This window comes from Salmo salar, chromosome ssa14 (genome assembly GCF_905237065.1).
Source record: "Salmo salar chromosome ssa14, Ssal_v3.1, whole genome shotgun sequence".
NCBI classification, from domain to species: domain Eukaryota; kingdom Metazoa; phylum Chordata; class Actinopteri; order Salmoniformes; family Salmonidae; genus Salmo; species Salmo salar.
In genome coordinates this window covers 55,990,441-56,009,039 of record NC_059455.1, presented here as the reverse complement: position 1 = coordinate 56,009,039, position 18,599 = coordinate 55,990,441, and the positions used below count along the sequence as shown (strand labels likewise).

The 18,599-nt window shown below is 42.1% G+C and overlaps 1 protein-coding gene across 1 annotated transcript; it reads left to right on the top strand.

The window, feature by feature from the left end:
• The first annotated feature begins 224 nt into the window (after positions 1-224).
• LOC106569771 (lamin-A) lies at positions 225-18,267 on the top strand. Its single transcript, XM_014141370.2, has 13 exons — positions 225-394; positions 1,047-1,411; positions 5,566-5,722; positions 5,978-6,103; positions 11,136-11,306; positions 11,552-11,677; positions 14,988-15,208; positions 16,408-16,657; positions 16,819-16,926; positions 17,029-17,148; positions 17,298-17,348; positions 17,471-17,665; positions 17,870-18,267. Exons 2-13 carry the CDS (start codon positions 1,068-1,070, stop codon positions 17,903-17,905), a joined length of 1,905 nt encoding a protein of 634 aa, XP_013996845.1. The 5' UTR covers positions 225-394; positions 1,047-1,067; the 3' UTR covers positions 17,906-18,267.
• The last annotated feature ends 332 nt before the right edge of the window (positions 18,268-18,599 follow it).

Genomic DNA, 18,599 nt, shown 5'->3' with positions numbered 1-18,599 from the left:
GGGGCAAAAGCTGTACACAAATGAAATAAAAGTAGCATGGAATTTAATACTGACAAACCATGTTTACATTAGCACTTTTAGTGTTGAGCAATGGTTTTGCAATTTAAATGTAGCATCATGAATTTACTTGGGAAATTCAACATTCATCCTGAAAGGTCACACACACCCAGTGAATGAAGGGAGGGGAAGATAGGCGGAGCATTGAGGAAATCTCTCTCTCTCTCTGTGGTCAAATATATGGGCACTAACAGACTGATTCTCAGACAGTGTTCCTAGGCTGGTAATTCATTTACAGAACATACCCTGACAACTGGAGCTATTTTAACAGTCAGAAAGACAAGTTGACCATCAGACAAACGCTGATTTACACTTTCCCCCTCCTACACCTTTCAAGGTAAGTCTCATGGAAAATTGTCCTATAAAATAGAGACAACTTATGTTTTTGGTTGAGTTGATTATCCAATTACATATCAAAGACTAGCCAAAATATATTTTTAAATTACAAATTAAATGATGATTAGCCTTTCTATGGCCAAAGTTGTTCCAGCAGAGAGGACTTTCTTTTGGAATGTAAGATAACATTTTTCCAATTTTGTATGTTAATGTCTAGCCAGCAGATTCAGACCTTACCATTATGCTTGTTAATACTGAGCTGCACTGGGGTCGGAACAATCATGGTTAGATTAAGAGACTGCAGAGCCGGCACGAGATATGGGTCGGAAAAAGTGACTCAATGCAGGGATGGGATGTTCCACTGTACTCCAACTTTTACCTATATCCAAACTGATACATCGAAAACTGCCATTTTTGTCCTCACACTAGCTAGCAGTTGCCACAACCGCAGCTCAGTGTAAAGAAGTATAACGGTAGGGTTGGAATCTACTGTCTAGAAAGGCCTATGCAACAGTGCTGAGATTTATGATTATATGAAGTTCATGATTATTTGTGTTTGTGGTATTCATATGCAAATTACAATTTAATTGACTTTGATATAGGCCTAGGCCTTGTTCTGATATTCTGACAAAGATCTTTATCTCCCTGTACAGACTAGGCTACCTTCATCTACCATGACGACACCTAACCAGAATCGAACCCCCTGCGGCGTGAGCACGCCGCTCTCCCCCAACCGCATCACGCGGCTGCAGGAGAAGGATGACCTGTGCAACCTCAATGATCGTCTGGCCGTCTACATCGACAAGGTGCGCTCCCTGGAATCTGAGAATGCGGGGCTGCGGCTGCGCATTACTGAATCGGAGACCGAGATTAGCCGGGAGATGAAGGGCATGAAGGCTGCTTATGAGGCCGAGCTTGCTGACGCCAGGCAGACTCTGGACTCGGTGGCCAAAGAGCGTGCCCGCCTGCAGCTGGAACTAGGCAAGGTGCGGGAGGACTACAAGGAGCTCAAGGCCAGGTACCTACAGCATCGGTGTATATTCTAATATAAAAACCATGTTTTTATCCTATAAACCCCACCATGCAATTGATAAAGCCCTCAATTAAGAAAGATAATCTGCCATATAGCTATTGCGCACTTCCCTGTAAAGACCGCAACACATTCATACTGTAATGTCCTGGTGTGTGTGTGTTTGTGTGTCATTAGAGTGCAGGGAGAGCGGTGGAGCGTTGATGTGCCATTCAGTTGAACTGAGTTTAGTATTATTAGACTATTAATATTAATTAGAGTAAGAATGTCTGATTACATCATTCTGTGACAGCCAGAAAAGCTAGGCACATTTTGCACAGGTTTACAGAGTCAGTTGAACCTATGAAAGTGTGTGTGGTGGTTGAGCATTGTGTGATGGTTGAGTGTCGGATTCAAACTTTCCATGCCTACTGTTTCCATTCTGGAGTAGTTTGGGTTCTCTGACTCACCCAAATATGTTTAAGATGTAAAAGTTATACTGCCGCCATGTCTCCAGTGGTTATATAACAACCCTTTGTCCACTGGGGAACCAACTCAAGAGCATGCATTGACCACGTGAACGACTATGTCTGAGGTTTCAACGGAAATTTTGTCTCTCTGATTAAAAATGTATGCAAATATACAGTTTCCTAAGATCTGAACAGATCCAGATGTTTTGTATTGCATCTCCATTAGTTTGGGAACTGGGATGCTTGAAAGCCTTTTGAAGATGTTGTTCTGATTCTGATTAAAAGCTTGTTTGTCTTTGACCTCAAATACAATTTAATCAGGCCTTAAGGTCATTTGGATTAGCCTAAAATATATCACTTATCATGCATGAAAGGATTTGAAATGAAGAATTACGCTGTTTCCGTGCTTATCAGTAGTATATATACTCACCGGACAGTTTATTAGGTACTAGTCTAGGACCGGCTCAGAGCCCCCTCTGCCTCCAGAACAGCCTGATTTCTTCGGGGCATTCTACAAGGTGTCGGAAACATTCCACAGGGATGTTGGTCAATGCTGATGCGATGACATCACGCAGTTGCTTCAGATTGGAAGGCGGTACATTCATGCTGCGAACAGCCCGTTCCATCTCATCCCAAAGATGCTCTATTGCAGTGCTCACCAACCGGCATTCCTAGTCAATCACCAAACATTTCTGTAAAACGATAAGCCTTGCGATCCTATTTTTTTTTTTAATTTGTCTCACGCTGTTGGCGGTAGCTGCACTCGATTCAGCTTCCCTGCACGCCAGGTAGGCGACGTGTTCCCATTTTGAACCATTTCATATATCTGAAGGTACGAACTACCATCCCTAGTACCGGGTTGCTGCCCCCTTTGCCTCCAGAACAGGCCCGGGAGGAGCAAATCAAGTGCACTATAGGCCTACCAATGGCCAATCAGATGGCTCAGATTATCGTGTCTGCAGTAACGTAGCAGGCGTAAAAGATTGCTACAGTAAAGTTGATACTGTGAGATTTCTGCACTTTTAAAACCACGACTAGAGACAGACTGTCAATGAATACAGCAAAGAGCTGCTATTTTTATGAGTGAGTTCATGTCAAAGTTTTTACTCAGCACTGTCAACACTTCCTATTTAACACGTTTAGAAGTCATAAAATGTGCATTCTCCCTACTTCCATTCACACTCGTGCTACAACCAGCACTGCAGGAGGACCGAGCACGCCCCCATTCTCATCGACGGGGCTGTAGTGGAATAGGTTGAGAGCTTCAAGTTCCTTGGCGTCAACAACACCAACAAACTAACATGGTCCAAGCACACCAAGACAGTCGGGAAGAGGGCACGACAAAACCTATTCCCCCTCAGGAGACTGAAAAGGTTTGGCATGGGTCCTTAGATCCTCAAAAGGTTTTACAGTTGCACCATCGACAACATCCTGCCGGTTTGCATCACTGCCTGGTATGGCAACTGCTCGGCCTCTGACCGCAGAGGGTAGTGTGTACGGCCCAGTACAACCCCTGGGCCAAGCTTCCTGTCATCCAGGACCTCTATACCAGGCGGTATCAGAGGAACGACCTAAAAATTGTCAAAGACTCCAGCCACCCCAGTCATAGACTGTTCTTTCTGCTACCGCACGGCAAGCGGTACCGGACCACCAAGTCTAGGTCCAAGAGGCTTCTAAACAGCTCTACCCCCAAGCCATACATATGACTCCTGAACAGCAAATCAAATGGCTACCCAGACTATTTGCATTGCCCTCCCTTCTACTCAGCTGCTACTCTCTGTTATTATCTATATATAGTCACTTTAATAACTCTACCTACATGTTATATTACCTTAACACCAGTGCCCCCGCACATTGACTCTGTACCGGTACCCCCTGTATGTTGCACCGCTATTGTTATTTACTGCTGCTCTTTAATTATTTGTTATTCTTATCTCTCTTATTTTCTTAAAACTGCATAGTTGGTTAAGGGCTTGTAAGTAAGCATTTCACTGTAAGGTGCTGTATTCAGCGCATGTGACAAATACAATTTGATTTGCAGCTACAATGAATGTGTAGGAAAGTGTATCGATAGGTTTGCTTTGTTGTTGTTATTAACGGCTTGGGTAATTTTTAATACCAAGGAATATTTCACTTTCTCTGTTCATAGGAGTAACAACATTAATTTGTGCATAAGGCAGAAAAAATGCGGTGCGACTCGAGTTTGTCCATTTTGGTCATTGTCAGCAGAGGAAAGGGAGAGTGGAGGGACATTGAGAGGTGGACCCTCTGCTGCCCTCTCCCTCTGCTGAGCTCAGACTGACTATCAGATGCAGGCTCCATCAGCCCACTAAAATAAAAAGCTAATTATTCAAATTTATGCTCACTCAGCTGTGCCTCACAAGTAATACAACAACTGATCTATTACTTGTGTGGTCATATAGCCTACCTCAAAAAAATTGTCTGAGAAGAACAACAATGCATTGGCAGGGGAATTGAAAGCAAAGCCAATAGGCGGTGATAATATTTTGGGCCTATTGCCTACTGCACAAACCTCATTACTACAGTACTGTTTTGTGCATAGGGCGGCCGTTTCTGAGATACTGGATCCAGCGTGCCTGGCACTGATGATTGTACCACACTCAAAGTCGCTTAGGTCACTAGTTTTTCCCATTCTAATGTTCAATCAAACAGTAACTGAATGCCCTCGATGCCTGTCTGCCTTCTTTACATAACTAGCTATGGCCACATGACTGTAGGAGCAATCCATTTTCGTGAACGGGGTGGTGCACCTGATGAAACTGTCCGGTGACTGTAGTTTCCCTACACACACTCACTTCCTACGCCTTCTGCATGTGTCGAATGATTACAGTTTTATTTTGCAAATGCCTTCATTTTCCTCACTGTAGTTTGACTACAACCATCATCCAGCCAAACAGCTCCCATCCCATCCTACTATACAGCATCCAAGCCCAGTGACTAACACTTTCCCGTTTGTGCTTTCCAGTCATCATGTCTGTGTCTCAAATGGCACCCTATTTCTTACAAAGTACACAACTGTTGACCATGGCACATATGTCTCTGGTCAACAGTAGTGCATTGTGAAGGGAATAGAGTGCCATTTGGGACACAACCTAAATGTACAATACGTGGCAGTGTTTGGAGTGTTCCACTCCCCGCTTCCATTATTTTTTCATAAATATTGAGATGGTGGCAGCCTTGTGTTTGGCAAAGGCAGGCCGGGTTGCCATGGCAGCCTCTCAGCCAAACAAAGACGGTTGTGGCTTGCGGCTACCAGATGCGTCACAGTGGATGGATATAGATATAACTATGACTCATAGCACAGGGCTGGAAACACCCCCACCCATTTCCAGGCTTTCCCACCTTTCTCCTCCAGGCTTTCATCTCCCTAAAATAGCCACAGGATACAGCTGTATGAATGAAAAAAAGGAACTGTTGGAAAAACAGTTCTACATCTACATGATTTTTTTGTTGAAGGGATAATCAGTGTATGTAATCAAGTCAGTGTAGGTATTCTCTTGTCACTGACATTCTCTCTGTAGCAATTGAGATTGGGGACGAGGTTAGAGTACAGATAAAATTATATCTTTTTTAATTATATTTATATAAAAATCTACTCAACACTCCAAGAGACTGCTCATCATAATTATGTTCATACAAACCAGTGATTCCAGTGAATGCATGTCTCCTCAGGAACACAAAGAAGGAGTCCGATCTGGTGGGGGCGCTACTCCGGCTGAAGGACCTGGAGGCTTTGTTGAACTCTAAGGATGCATCCCTGACCACTGCCCTGGGAGAGAAACGCAACCTTGAGGCAGAGGTCAGGAACCTAAAGGCCCAGCTAGCCAAGGTGAACTCACTCACAATTTGTCTGGTTCTCCAAGACACTATCAATCCCATTCACACAGCTATTGTCCAACACTATTGTCCCACTATTGCTTTTGTGAGTCACTGACTTTTTTCACTCCAGTTCATTCTGATTCAATCTCTCCATCTAGTTGACACTGTTATCTCTTCTCATTGTGTGCATGCTTGTGTGTGCTTGCCTACATGTGTGTGTGAATGCCATACCCTAACATCTTATTTCTCTTTATGACTCGATCAGCTGGAGACCAGTCTGAGCGATGCTAAGAAGCAGCTGCAGGATGAGATGCTGCGGAGAGTGGATTTAGAGAACCGCATCCAGACAGTAAAAGAAGAGCTGGAGTTCCAGAAGAACCTCTACACTGAGGTCAGACTGTCTGACTTGTCACTACTGTTACCATGATGATGATAATCATAATCTTAAGACATTTTAAGACCTCCATGACTAGTTTGCAGTAAAACTAGTAGTAATCATTATGGGTCAGTAATGTTTCTCGATTAAGATTTAGATTAAACAGCAACTGCCCCTAAAAAGCTACATCTTGTTTTGAAAACAGCCTATGTTGCATCGATATTAGAGGTCGACCGATTATGATTTTTCAACGCCAATACCGATTATTGGAGGACCCAAAAAAGCTGCTACCGATTCATCGGCCGATTCTTTTATTTATTTGTAATAATGACAATTATAACAATACTGAATGAACACTTATTTTAACTTAATATAATACATCAATAAAGTCAATTTAGCCTCAAATAAATAATGAAACATTTTCAATTTGGTTTAAATAATGCAAAAACAAAGTGTTGGAGAAGAAAGTAAAAGTGCAATATGTGCCATGTAAAAAAGCTAACGTTTAAGTTCCTTGCTCAGAACATATGAAAGCTGGTGGTTCCTTTTAACATGAGTCTTCAATATTCCCAGGTAAGAAGTTTTAGGTTGTAGTTATTATAGGACTATTTCTCTCTATACGATTTGTATTTCATATACCTTTGACTATTGGATGTTCTTATAGGCACTTTAGTATTGCCAGTGTAACAGTATAGCTTCCGTCCCTCTCCTCGCTCCTACCTGGGCTAAAACCAGGAACACATCGACAACAACCACCCTCGAAGCAGCGTTACCCATGCAGAGCAAGGGAAACAACTACGCCAAGTCTCAGAGCGAGTGACGTTTGAAACGCTATTAGCGCACACCCCGCTAACTAACTAGCCATTTCACATCGGTTACACCAGCCTAATTTTGGGAGTTGACAGGCTTGAAGTCATAAACAGCGCAATGCATTGCGAAGGGCTGCTGGCAAACGCACGAAAGTGCTGTTTGAATGAACGCTTACGAGCCTGCTGCTGCCTACCATCGCACAGTCAGACTGCTCTATCAAATCATAGACTTAATTATATCATAATAACACACAGAAATACGAGCCTTAGGTCATTAATATGGTCGAATCCGGAAACTATCATCTCGAAAACAAAACGTTTTTCCTGTCAGTGAAATACGGAACCGTTCCGTATTTTATCTAACGGGTGGCATCCCTATGTCTAAATATTCCTGTTACATTGCACAACCTTCAATGTAATGTCATAATTATGTAAAATTCTGGCAAATTAGTTTGCAACGAGCCAGGCGGCCCAAACTGTTGCATATACCCTGACTCTGCGTGCAATGAACGCAAAATGACACAATTTCACCTGGTTAATATTGCCTGCTAACCTGGATTTCTTTTAGCTAAATATGCAGGTTTAAAACTATATACTTCTGTGTATTGATTTTAAGAAAGGCATTGATGTTTATGGTTAGGTACAGTCGTGCAATGATTGTGCTTTTTTCGCAAATGCGCTTTTGTTAAATCATCCCCCGTTTGGCTAAGTCGGCTGTCTTTGTTAGGAAGAAATAGTCTTCACAGTTTGCAACGAGCCAGGCGGCCCAAACTGTTGCATATACCCTGACTCTGTTTGCTAGATAAGTGACACATTTTCCCTAGTTAAAAGAAATTCATGTTAGCAGGCAATATTAACTAAATATGCAGGTTTAAAAATATATACTTGTGTATTGATTTTAGGAAAGGCATTGATGTTTATGGTTGGAGCAACGTGTACCTAAGCTATTATATGCAACGCAGGACAGGCTAGATAAACTAGTAATATCATCAACCATGTGTCGTTAACTAGTGATTATGATTGATTGTATTTTATAAGATAAGTTTAATGCTAGCTAGCAACTTACCTTGGCTTCTTACTGCATTCGCGCAACAGGCAGGCTCCTCGTGGAGTGCAATGTAAAGCAGGTGGTTAGAGCGTTGGACTAGTTAACTGTAAGGTTGCAAGATTGAATCCCCAAGCTGACAAGGTAAAAATCTGTCGTTCTGCCCCTGAACAAGGCAGTTAACCCACCGTTCCTAGGCCGTCATTGAAAATAAGAATGTGTTCTTAACTGACTTGCCTAGTTAAATATAGGTCAACATTTCTTTTTTTTTTTTTAAATAAATAAATGGGCGTCCAAAAATACCGATTTCCGATTGTTATGAAAACTTGAAATCGGCCCTAATTAATCGGCCATTCCAATTAATCAGTCGACCTCTAATCGATATGAGACAGAAACATTTGTTATAGTGTTAAAATTGATTACAAAGTGTAAATAGAATAATTTGTGTCATGAAGTCAGTCTCGTACAAAACTCCGATTTGTGAGACGATAGGGAAAAAATGGTGTCAGGTAATGAAGGGTTCCATAACAGTTTTCCTTGGGTTGGGATTATGTCAATCCTGCCCACATGCCCACAGCACCCAAGTAATCATCAATTAGGAGCGCAGCTGCACATGACCCCATCATAATGCCCATGGTCAATTTGGTTTGACATTCAATATCCTTATGGGGTTAGTTAAGGACCATCAATAAATTACACGATGTACATGGGATAATATTGGAAAAGGTTAATAAAGCTCCAAATTTCAATGTCTTAAAAACTTCTAAATTGTAGAAATTCATATTGAAAGCATTTAATGAGGCAACTAAAGATATTTCGCCAGCTAAAGGTAATTGGCTAAATTAAAACCTTACCATATGCTTCCAGTCGAAACAATTCGCACATACACTACCGTTAAAAAGTTTGGGGTCACTTAGAAATGTCCTTGTTTTTGAAAGAAAATCACATTTTTTCTCCATTAAAATAACATAAAATTGATAAAAAATACAGTGTAGACATTGTTAATGTTGTAAATGACTAATGTAGATGGAAACGGCAGATTTTTAATGGAATAGGCGTACAGAGGCCAATTATCAGCAACCATCACTCCTGTGTTCCAATGGCACGTTGTGTTAGCTAATCCAAGTTTATCATTTTAAAAGGCTAATTGATCATTAGAAAACCCTTTTGCAATTATGTTAGCACAGCTGAAAACTGTTTGTCTGATTAAAGAAGCAATAAAACTGGCCTTCTTTAGACTAGTTGAGTATCTGGAGCATCAGCATTTGATTACAGGCTCAAAATGGCCAGAAACAAATAACTTTCTTCTGAAACACGTCAGTCTAATTTTGTTCTGAGAAATTAAGGCTATTCCATGTGATAAATTGCCAAGAAACAGAAGATCTCGTACAACGCTATATACTACTCCCTTCACAGAACAGCGCAAACTGGCACTAACCAGAATAGAAAGAGGAGTGGGAGGCCCCGGTGCACAACTGAGCAAGAGGACAAGTACATTAGAGTGTCTAGTTTGAGAAACAGACTCCTCACAAGTCCTCAACTGGCAGCTTCATTAAATAGTACCCACAAAACACCAGTCTCAACGTCAACAGTGAAGAGGCGACTCCGGGATGCTGGCCTTCTAGGCAGAGTTCCTCTGTCCAGTATCTGTGTTCTTTTGCCCGTCTTAATTTTTTCTTTTTAATGGCCAGTCTGAGATATGGCTTTTTCTTTGCAACTCTGCCCAGAAGGACAGCATCCTGGAGTCGCCTCTTCACTTCACTCAACGACAGATGACTAGTTTTCGTGCACATTTTTCACTTGAGAAATACTTTACCAAACACCTTAGCTATATGTTCTTTACTATTCTGCCATCAGATTTGCCATCAATGCTCCTTATAGGACACATCTCTGCACTCTATACTCTGTAAACTAGTCATCTCCGTATAGCCATCGCAAGAACCACTGGTTGATGCTGATGTACAAAACCCTCTTAGGCCTCACTCCCCCTATCTGAGACACCTACTGCAGCCCTCATCCTCCAAATACAACACCCGTTCTGCCAGTCACATTCTGTTAAAGGTCCCCAAAGCAAACACATCCCTGGGTCGCTCCTCTTATCAGTTTGCTGCAGCTAGCGACTTGAACGAGCTCCAAAAACCACTCAAACTTGACAGTCTTATCTCCATCTCTTCATTCAAAGACTCAATCATGGACACTCTTACTGACACTTGTGGCTGTTCACGTGATGTATTGTTGTCTCTACCTTCTTGCCCTTTTTGCTGTTGTCTGTGCCCAATAATGTTTGTACCATGTTTTGTGCTGCTGCCATGTTGTGTTGCTACCGTGTTTTTGTCATGTGTTGCTACCAAGCTGTGTTGTCATGTGTTGCTGCCATGCTGTGTTGTTGTCTTAGGCCTCTCTTCATGTAGTGTTGTCTCTCTTGTTGTGACCTGTGTTTTGTCATATATTTACATTTTTAATCCCAGCCCCTGCAGGAGGCCTTTTGCCAGGCCATCATTGTAAATAAGAATTTGTTCTTAACTGATTTGCCTAGCTAAATAAAGGTAAAATAAATAGACTAGACTGGGCACGTGCGTCCTCATGTGCCATCACACGCATGTTGATTTTGTCCATCCACACCAGACATGATCAGAACGCGTAGGTTGAAATATCAAAACAAACTCTGAACCAACTATATTAGTTTGGGGACAGGTCGAAACAATTGAAATATTTGTTGACATTTAGCTAGCTAGCTAGCCTGCTGTTGCTAGCTAATTTGTCCTGGGATATAAACATTGGGTTGTTGTTTAACCTGAAATGCAACGCGGGCTGTGTGGTCAGCATGTTTGCCCTCAAAATAAATGGCTGATTTCTTAATTTATTTCATGAATATTTTGTGTTAGTGTTTCTGGCTATGTTGTTGCTAAAGTGGCTCAAGAGGGATAAACAACAGTAATATTGTCGCTTTTTTCTCGTTATTCAAGCGAAGCACTTTAGGGAATGTGTGAGCACAGGTGTTCGTGTCGCCTAGCCGAGATCTACTAGAAGCAAACCAAACCTATGTATGCGGACGCCTTTACTGTGTACTGTTTTGGCAGAGTGAATGTACAAATACTTGCCATTGAGAATTATTTTGAATCCACGAAAAGGCTTAATCTGAGTCAGGGAAACCGGTCCTTAAGATTTAGTTTTGTTGGTAAATCTCTTACAGGAGCTGAGAGAAACGAAGCGACGCCACGAGTCTTGCATGGTGGAGCTGGGTAACGGAAAACAGGAGGACTTTGAGAGCAGGCTGGCCGAGGCCCTGATAGAGATGCGCTCCCAGCACGAGCTACAGATCAAGATGTACAAGGATGATATAGAGAAAACCTATACATCTAAGGTAGCCCAAACATCAGATTTTGAGATTGAGAGAGAGCTTCATGATGTGCAATGTGCCTGCTAGTAGTATATTCAGAAAGCTGTAGGCCAACATGCATGCTACCATTTGAGAGATTTGAGCACAAGTGATTGGTTGAAGTACATTTCATCAGTATAGTTAAGGGATGAATAGCATCAGTTTAGACGACCACTGATTCTGGTCCCCATGCTCCCAAGGACTGATGCCCTTTTGTTGTTCTCTGCCAGTTGGAGAACGCCCGTCAGTCTGCTGACAGGAGCAGCCACCTGGTGGGGGCAGCCCATGAGGAGCTGCAGCAGACCAGAGTACGCATCGAGTCTATGTCTGCCCAACTCAGTCAGCTGCAAAAACAGGTACAGTATTTGTGCAGGTTTGTTATAGATCTTTTCAACTGTCAAAACAATAACACGTTATATACACATGCGCAACCAAAATATTCCTAGTTAATCTCGGTTACCCAGAAGTAAAATTATCTTGCGAAAGTTTGTCATTTCATGCCATTAACAATTGTGATTACCTTTGTGGAAAGGAAGGAAGCTAAGTCTTCTCCATCGCAAACGAAAACTCTCAGCCAAACCCCTCTTTTTCGCTAATTTCACCCGTGTTTATCGTGGCCAAAAAGTACATTTTTGTTAGTGGAAACCGTTTTATCATCCACACACAGACTTAAAAATCACTGCACTAGTTAAACTCCGCCTTCGCACAATCCTGATTCTTCCAAATAATCAATGAAGAAAACACCAAACCAGGAACTACTGTTGCTCGTAATCACATAATTGTACGTGAGGCTTGACAGATTCTCACCGTTTCATCTCGCCACAAGAGATTATTCCCCAATAAACATCCGGTGCTGCAGCGCGCCATAATTGCTAGCTAGATCCAACCAGAAAACGGAACAAATGACTAATATACACACATTGACTTGTTACTACCAGATCCACTAAACAAAATCATCAGACAACATTTATTTCCTGTATATTTTCTGTTTGCTCTGGTGTTTCATTTGGCTAGCACAGCAAATAATATCACTGGAGCTAGCGTGATGTGAAGGTAGAAAAATAGAAGTTTATATTGTTAGCCAGCTAGCTAGATAAATGAATTTCTCTCACGACATCCAACAAAGTAACTATGTAGCTAGCATATAAATTCAATGTTTGACTGCCACATTGTTTACATCATAAGTTAGCTAGCAGCAGTAATTACCCAACTATCAACCCCTCTCCCTCTAACCAATCTGTCACTCAGTTCTTCGTCTGCAACCTCTAAAACACAACTATATTTTACCCAGGTGTATTGCCCACTTACTTTTTTAAAGAAACAAACTAGTTTTAATGAACCGCTAGCTTGTGCTAGTCATGTATTATCGGCCTCACGTTACAAGACCTTAGTGGCGTGTTTACAGTAAAGCTGAACTTTACAGATGCTAGCACTGACACCTTGTGGGGATAATGTTGAACTGCATATCATCGCACCACGATGGAACATAACATTAGTTTGATTTCAAGCAATTTATTTCGTGATGTATTTTGAAGTTAAATTAAATTAACCTTAAAATGTTATTTTCTGCACACCATCATGACAGTGATATTTGATAATAGTGGTTCTCTCCTCTGCGTGTCATGTTAACCCAGGCCCTGTGTGTCCCCAGGCGCTCTCGTTTGTTGACTCCTGTAACCGTAAAAGCCTTGGGTTCATGCATGTTAAATTCATGCTTGCATGTTCAATTCTCGGGCCGACTCTTTTCTCTGTATATATCAATGATGTCGCTCCTTCTGCTGGTGATTCTCTGATCCACCTCTACGCAGACGACACCATTCTGTATACATCTGGCCCTTCTTTGGACACTGTGTTAACAAACCTCCAAACGAGCTTCAATGGCATACAACACTCCATCCGTGGCCTCCAACTGCTCTTAAATGCTAGTAAAAACGAAATGCTTGCTCTTCAACTGATCGCTGCCCGCACCCGCCCGCCCAACTAGCATCACTACTCTGGACGGTTCTGACTTACAATATGTGGACAACTATAAATACCTAGGTGTCTGGCTAGACTGTAAACTCTCCTTCCAAACTCATATTAAATCTAGAATCGGCTTCCTTTTTCACAACAAAGCCTCCTTCACTATTCACCCTACCGATCCTTGACTTCGGCTGTCATTTACAAAATAGTAATCAATGAAAATCAATGAAACATATTTGAAATAGACAATATGGCGGCATACACATTGGTGGACTACTTCATGGAGAATAAAATTGATTTATTTTAATAACAGAGCATTTTCTAAATTCAAACGAACCCGCTGCAACTGGACACAGACATTTTATGAGACTCATGTTTCCACAAATTGAGAACGAACATAATCAAATGACACTTGAAGTTAGCATGCCAACCACTGGAGGACAGTGAGTGTAGCAGAATGAGGCAAATCGACACAAAATCCTCCCGCAGCTGATACGCTTATGGTATTAAGATATAGATAAATTCATGATGGACAGGAGACACTACTTTAAGTCTCAGGGGGGAAGACATCACATTGGCTACTAGAACTCACCTCTGCTCCAGTCACACCCCTTTCACCTCCTCCTATGCCGCCGACAGTATAACTCAGCCACCGACTGTGTGATCTGTGTCAATGTAGCAGAATTAAACCGGGGTGCAACTTCGGAAGTGGGGGGGACATTATAATTATTTTTTAACATTTTTAATCCAGTTGGATAAACACTCCAAACAGCCTACCCGACCGCTCAGAGGCGTCCACATGGTCCTAAAGCACACCGTCCCTTGTTTGTGTCACATTCCAATGGGGTTGTTAGATTGACTCAGTTCACACAGTCTGCTCTGCTGACTGCTGAGGTTGATGCGGAGAAGGATGTGTGTTGCACGTTAGCTAGTTGACAGGTGCTAAGCTATTTCTCAATTCACCCTTCCTCGATTCCTCTCCTCCTTCTCAAAACCCATTGGAGAAGGTCAGAAGGGTAGGGACCTTGGACCTTCTCATCCAATACAGTTGCAATACAATACAGGTGAGGAAATGGGATGTGAGGAATCAAGGAAAGACAGAGTGAGACAAAATCCTAGTACCCATCGTGTGGTGATGTCACCCACCCTTAGACCTAAAGTACTGTTATCCTAGCCCAACTGCATCAACTTTTCAAAGTGCTGGTAGTGCTTTCAGATTAATTCTATTACCGGATGCATTTGTACAAGATGAAAATACATGCATGAGATGCATGCCTACTTCTAGAGCTCGTGCAACGTGTTTACATGGTTCTGCACGTTTCAGGTGATAGAAATCTGAATGCTCTTCCAGCGCTTTGAAAAGTTGATGTAATTATACTTTCCTGTAGATATATTTTCTCACATTCCTACCTGCAAAAGGGCCAACCACACAGACAACCATTAAAGTAAGTTCAAATGACATTTTATTCAAGGTCGGTAGAGGAAACTTTTCCAATTTAGGCTATTCACTGCATTGCTTCTTTGGGAAATCTATCACTTTTAATTTTGAAAATAGATTAGTTCCCGGTTGCAAGGAACATCCGACCCTGACCTTGAGAAAACAACTAGACTAAGTTAGCTAGCTAGCTTAGCAGTTAAAAATGTGTATACCCTGTCAATAAGTAAGTTGTACCCATTTCATAAGAACCTTTCCACCCATTCCAGTTGGCAGCCCGTGAGGCGAAGGTGAGGGACCTGGAGGAGGCGTTGTCTCGTGAGAGGGACACCACGCGCCGTCTGCTGGGGGATAAGGAGAGAGAGATGGCTGAGATGAGACAGAGGATGCAGCAGCAGCTGGATGAGTATCAGGAGCTGCTGGATGTCAAACTGGCCCTGGACATGGAGATCTGTGCCTACAGAAAGCTACTGGAGGGAGAGGAGCAGAGGTATACTGAAGACATAGAAATATGCATTTTATAGTCACACATACAATACTTGTAAAATAGGGCAGGGTTAAACCTGTTTTGATAGCTTAGCTAGCTTGCCGGTTTCGATATTGAATCACTACAAGGCTGCCGGCTAGAGCAGTATGGATGCCGTCTTAATTGGCTAGTCACCTCACCACCATGAACCACACACTGGTAATTTTTAGGGTTCTTTAATGAACAACTGTAGGATGTGGTTTTACAAGGAATAGAAAAACAAACATATTATAGGACACAATAATATATGATTATTACTATAAGATGCATACAGTATAAAGGCTTAACCAGATAAGCTTGCTACAATTTGCTATGTAAATGTAATGAAATAAGGCTTCACACAGATGTGAAAACAATACTGACTTAAAATGATATGCTGTATGTAATAGGCTTCCATTACATCTCAAATATAATGCAGTATAGAGAACATTAATCACAATAGCAGAATACACCTGCAGTCTATACACCGCTACACAATACAGTTCTAGTATGCTAACATAGACGGTAAACTATAAAGTGGCCTGCAAGGACTCGTGACCACTACAAGGTGCAATAACTGTGTACTGACCATGAAAATGGTGGACAGAGCGAGAGCGCTCACTAAACCTGCTATCTCTAATAAGCTGCCGCAGTTACCAGCAGGCTGTACAATGTAAACAAACTCTGACAACGATAATAAAAATACATAAATATTCTTATCTCAAGTATAAACATAACTGCAATGCACTGTGTGCATGATGCATAGAAAACAGTTAGCCTGGCTAACTAGCTAGTTGCTAGCAATGACGATACATAAGCAATTACAACTTGGAGGTGGGACTTACAACAAGCAGGCTAAAGAGAATGTCTCTGATTGGATAGAAATTTGGTGGTGATTGACTGATGATCTGTCGCGTATTCTAACTAAAGGGACGAACTAGAAATACTACATCTGAAGACCTTTTCTTTTCTACATATTGTACATTTTTACATACTGACAAAACACATACTTTACATGTACTTACTCACAGGGCTACAAACAGTCACATGTGGCACATACAGTATTAAAAAGTATACACAGGTCAGAAGCACAAATACATGTCAAACTCAGTCATTCACAAATTACTCTTGCTCTTCTCCCTTCTCGGTTATTAAAACCCATGGATCAATTCTACTCCATCCAGGCTGCGTCTGTCTCCCAGCCCTCCCGCCATGCGAGTGACAGGAAGTGGATCAGGCACCCGTACCGTCCACTGCAGTTCCTCTACCAAGAAGCGGCGTCTCAACAACACCGACAGTGAGGCCTCAGGCCTGACAGGAGGCGCAGTGGCGCGAACACGCATCACCCAGCAGGCTTCTGCCAGTGGACGTGTCACTGTGGATGAAGTGGACCTGGATGGGAAGTATGTGTTGCTCAGCAACAAAGCAGATGAGGTGAGAGGGCTTGTTTGGCATTTTACACATTAAAGTCAATTTGTTTTCGTATTAGGTTGATAGGATGAGGCTGTAGAGGGACATTTACAAATCTACTGCCACTGCTTTAGCACTTTAATTAGGGATTTCCAGTAAATCCATCCTCTACATCACTCCCACAGGACCAGAACCTGGGAAACTGGCAACTGAAGCGACAGATAGGCTCCGGCACCCCCGTCACCTTCAAGTTCCCCCCTAAATTCACCCTGAAGGCTGGACAGAGGGTCACAGTAAGTGTGTCTGAAAAGTTTCAACTACCATTGTGTTGAACATGGTAATTTTATCTGTGAAAAAAAATGAAAATACTTCTGAATGTTCTTTTGGGGAATCAGATCTGGGCATCTGCAGCTGGTGGCAGCCACAACCCCCCTTCTGACCTGGTGTGGAAGACCCAGACCTCATGGGGCAGTGGAGACCACTTCCAGACCACTCTGATCAGTGCCAACGGAGAGGTGGGCACTCACTGTTTATTTATTTACTTGACATTTATTTAACTAGGCAAGTCAGTTAAGAAAAAATTCTTATTTTCAATGACGGCCTGCCCCACAAACATGTTCATATTATAGTTTGTGACATGCAACGGATCTTTCTCTCTATTCAGGAAATGGCTACGAGGAAGGTGACCCGCACCCTATTTGATGAAGATGACATGGTGAGTGCAATCAAATGCCAATTGAGTATGAAAAGGGTGTGTCTTCGGACTTTGGCACATCCATAAGGAATGCAGCAAAATGAATGTGTGGTTAATACATATATCTCTGACGCCCCCTGCAGATGGCCCATAGCACATGCGGAGGAGATGGTGAGTATAACCTGCGGAGCCGGTGTGGCTCCTGTGGCCTGCCCGCTGACAGCAAGTCCAGCGGCGGCTTCTCTGTGTCCTCCGCCTCCCGCTCCATCCGAAGTGGGGGCATCGCTGAGGGTCTCCTCCCACACTCCTATGTTGTGAGCAGCAGCACGTCTCGTAGGGTAGGTCCTATAAGTCCCACAGACACACAACATTTTTAGTCCCTATAAGTAGGCCCATTTGAAATCTACACTTCATCTGCTGGAAAGCACACAAACCTGTTTAATGACACAGAACTCTGGTTGTATAATCATTGAGCTATTCAACATATTAAGATATTTTGCACAACAAACAGTGTATGTTAAAAAATATATCTCATTTTTCAGAGTGGATCTAGAATGGAGAACTGCCCCATCATGTGAAGCCTTGAGTTCTAACTGGTGCACATGGACTCCATTTCATCTCAATTTTATATCTTTTTTTATACTCTTTATCCAATAAAGTTTTTCTAACTTTATACATTGTAATAGATTCAGACATGCACATGCATTTGATTTATGTTTAGATCCAGACAGAGCACAAATAAAGGTTAGATTAATTTGTTGGCATGAAAATTAGATTTAACCACTGCCAGCTATATATTTTCCCAATGGATCCCTGCATGTTACAGTATGCCTCCAGTCTAATCTGGAACACATCTTGCTTCTATTCATGTCACAATTAATAAAATAATAGAATAGAATAACTATGCATGGATCAATACAATTGCCTCATGTTGTTTTAATGGTGTATCTTTGTTCTTGTGGTCTCATTTTGTTATTCAATGTTGCACATTGTATTGGCTGTTTGTACAGGTAAGATGGCGCTGACAGATATGGCAGCTCTGCTTCTAAGTCCTAAGCAACTTCGCAGTATTTCTTTTTTGTGTGTGTTATTTCTTACATTATTAGCCCAGAAAATTATTTGTGTTATTACGTACAGTCGGAAAGAAATGTGGATATCAGAGCAGCGGTAACTCACCAGCATTACGAACAGGAATATGACTTTCCCAAATTGGATTATTTGTTCGTACCCCCCAGGGCAATTGAACTTATTCCAGAGGCTGCTCCAAAACAC

What these genes read in the sequence shown, in the direction of transcription:
- LOC106569771 (XM_014141370.2), top strand. Translation starts at nt 1,068, where the DNA reads ATGACGACACCTAACCAGAATCGAACCCCCTGCGGCGTGAGCACGCCG. An exon ending in AGAAAACCTATACATCTAAG is followed by an intron (nt 11,307 to 11,551) that starts GTAGCCCAAACA and finishes GTTCTCTGCCAG; the next exon opens with TTGGAGAACGCCCGTCAGTC. An exon ending in AGGCTGGACAGAGGGTCACA is followed by an intron (nt 16,927 to 17,028) that starts GTAAGTGTGTCT and finishes TTGGGGAATCAG; the next exon opens with ATCTGGGCATCTGCAGCTGG.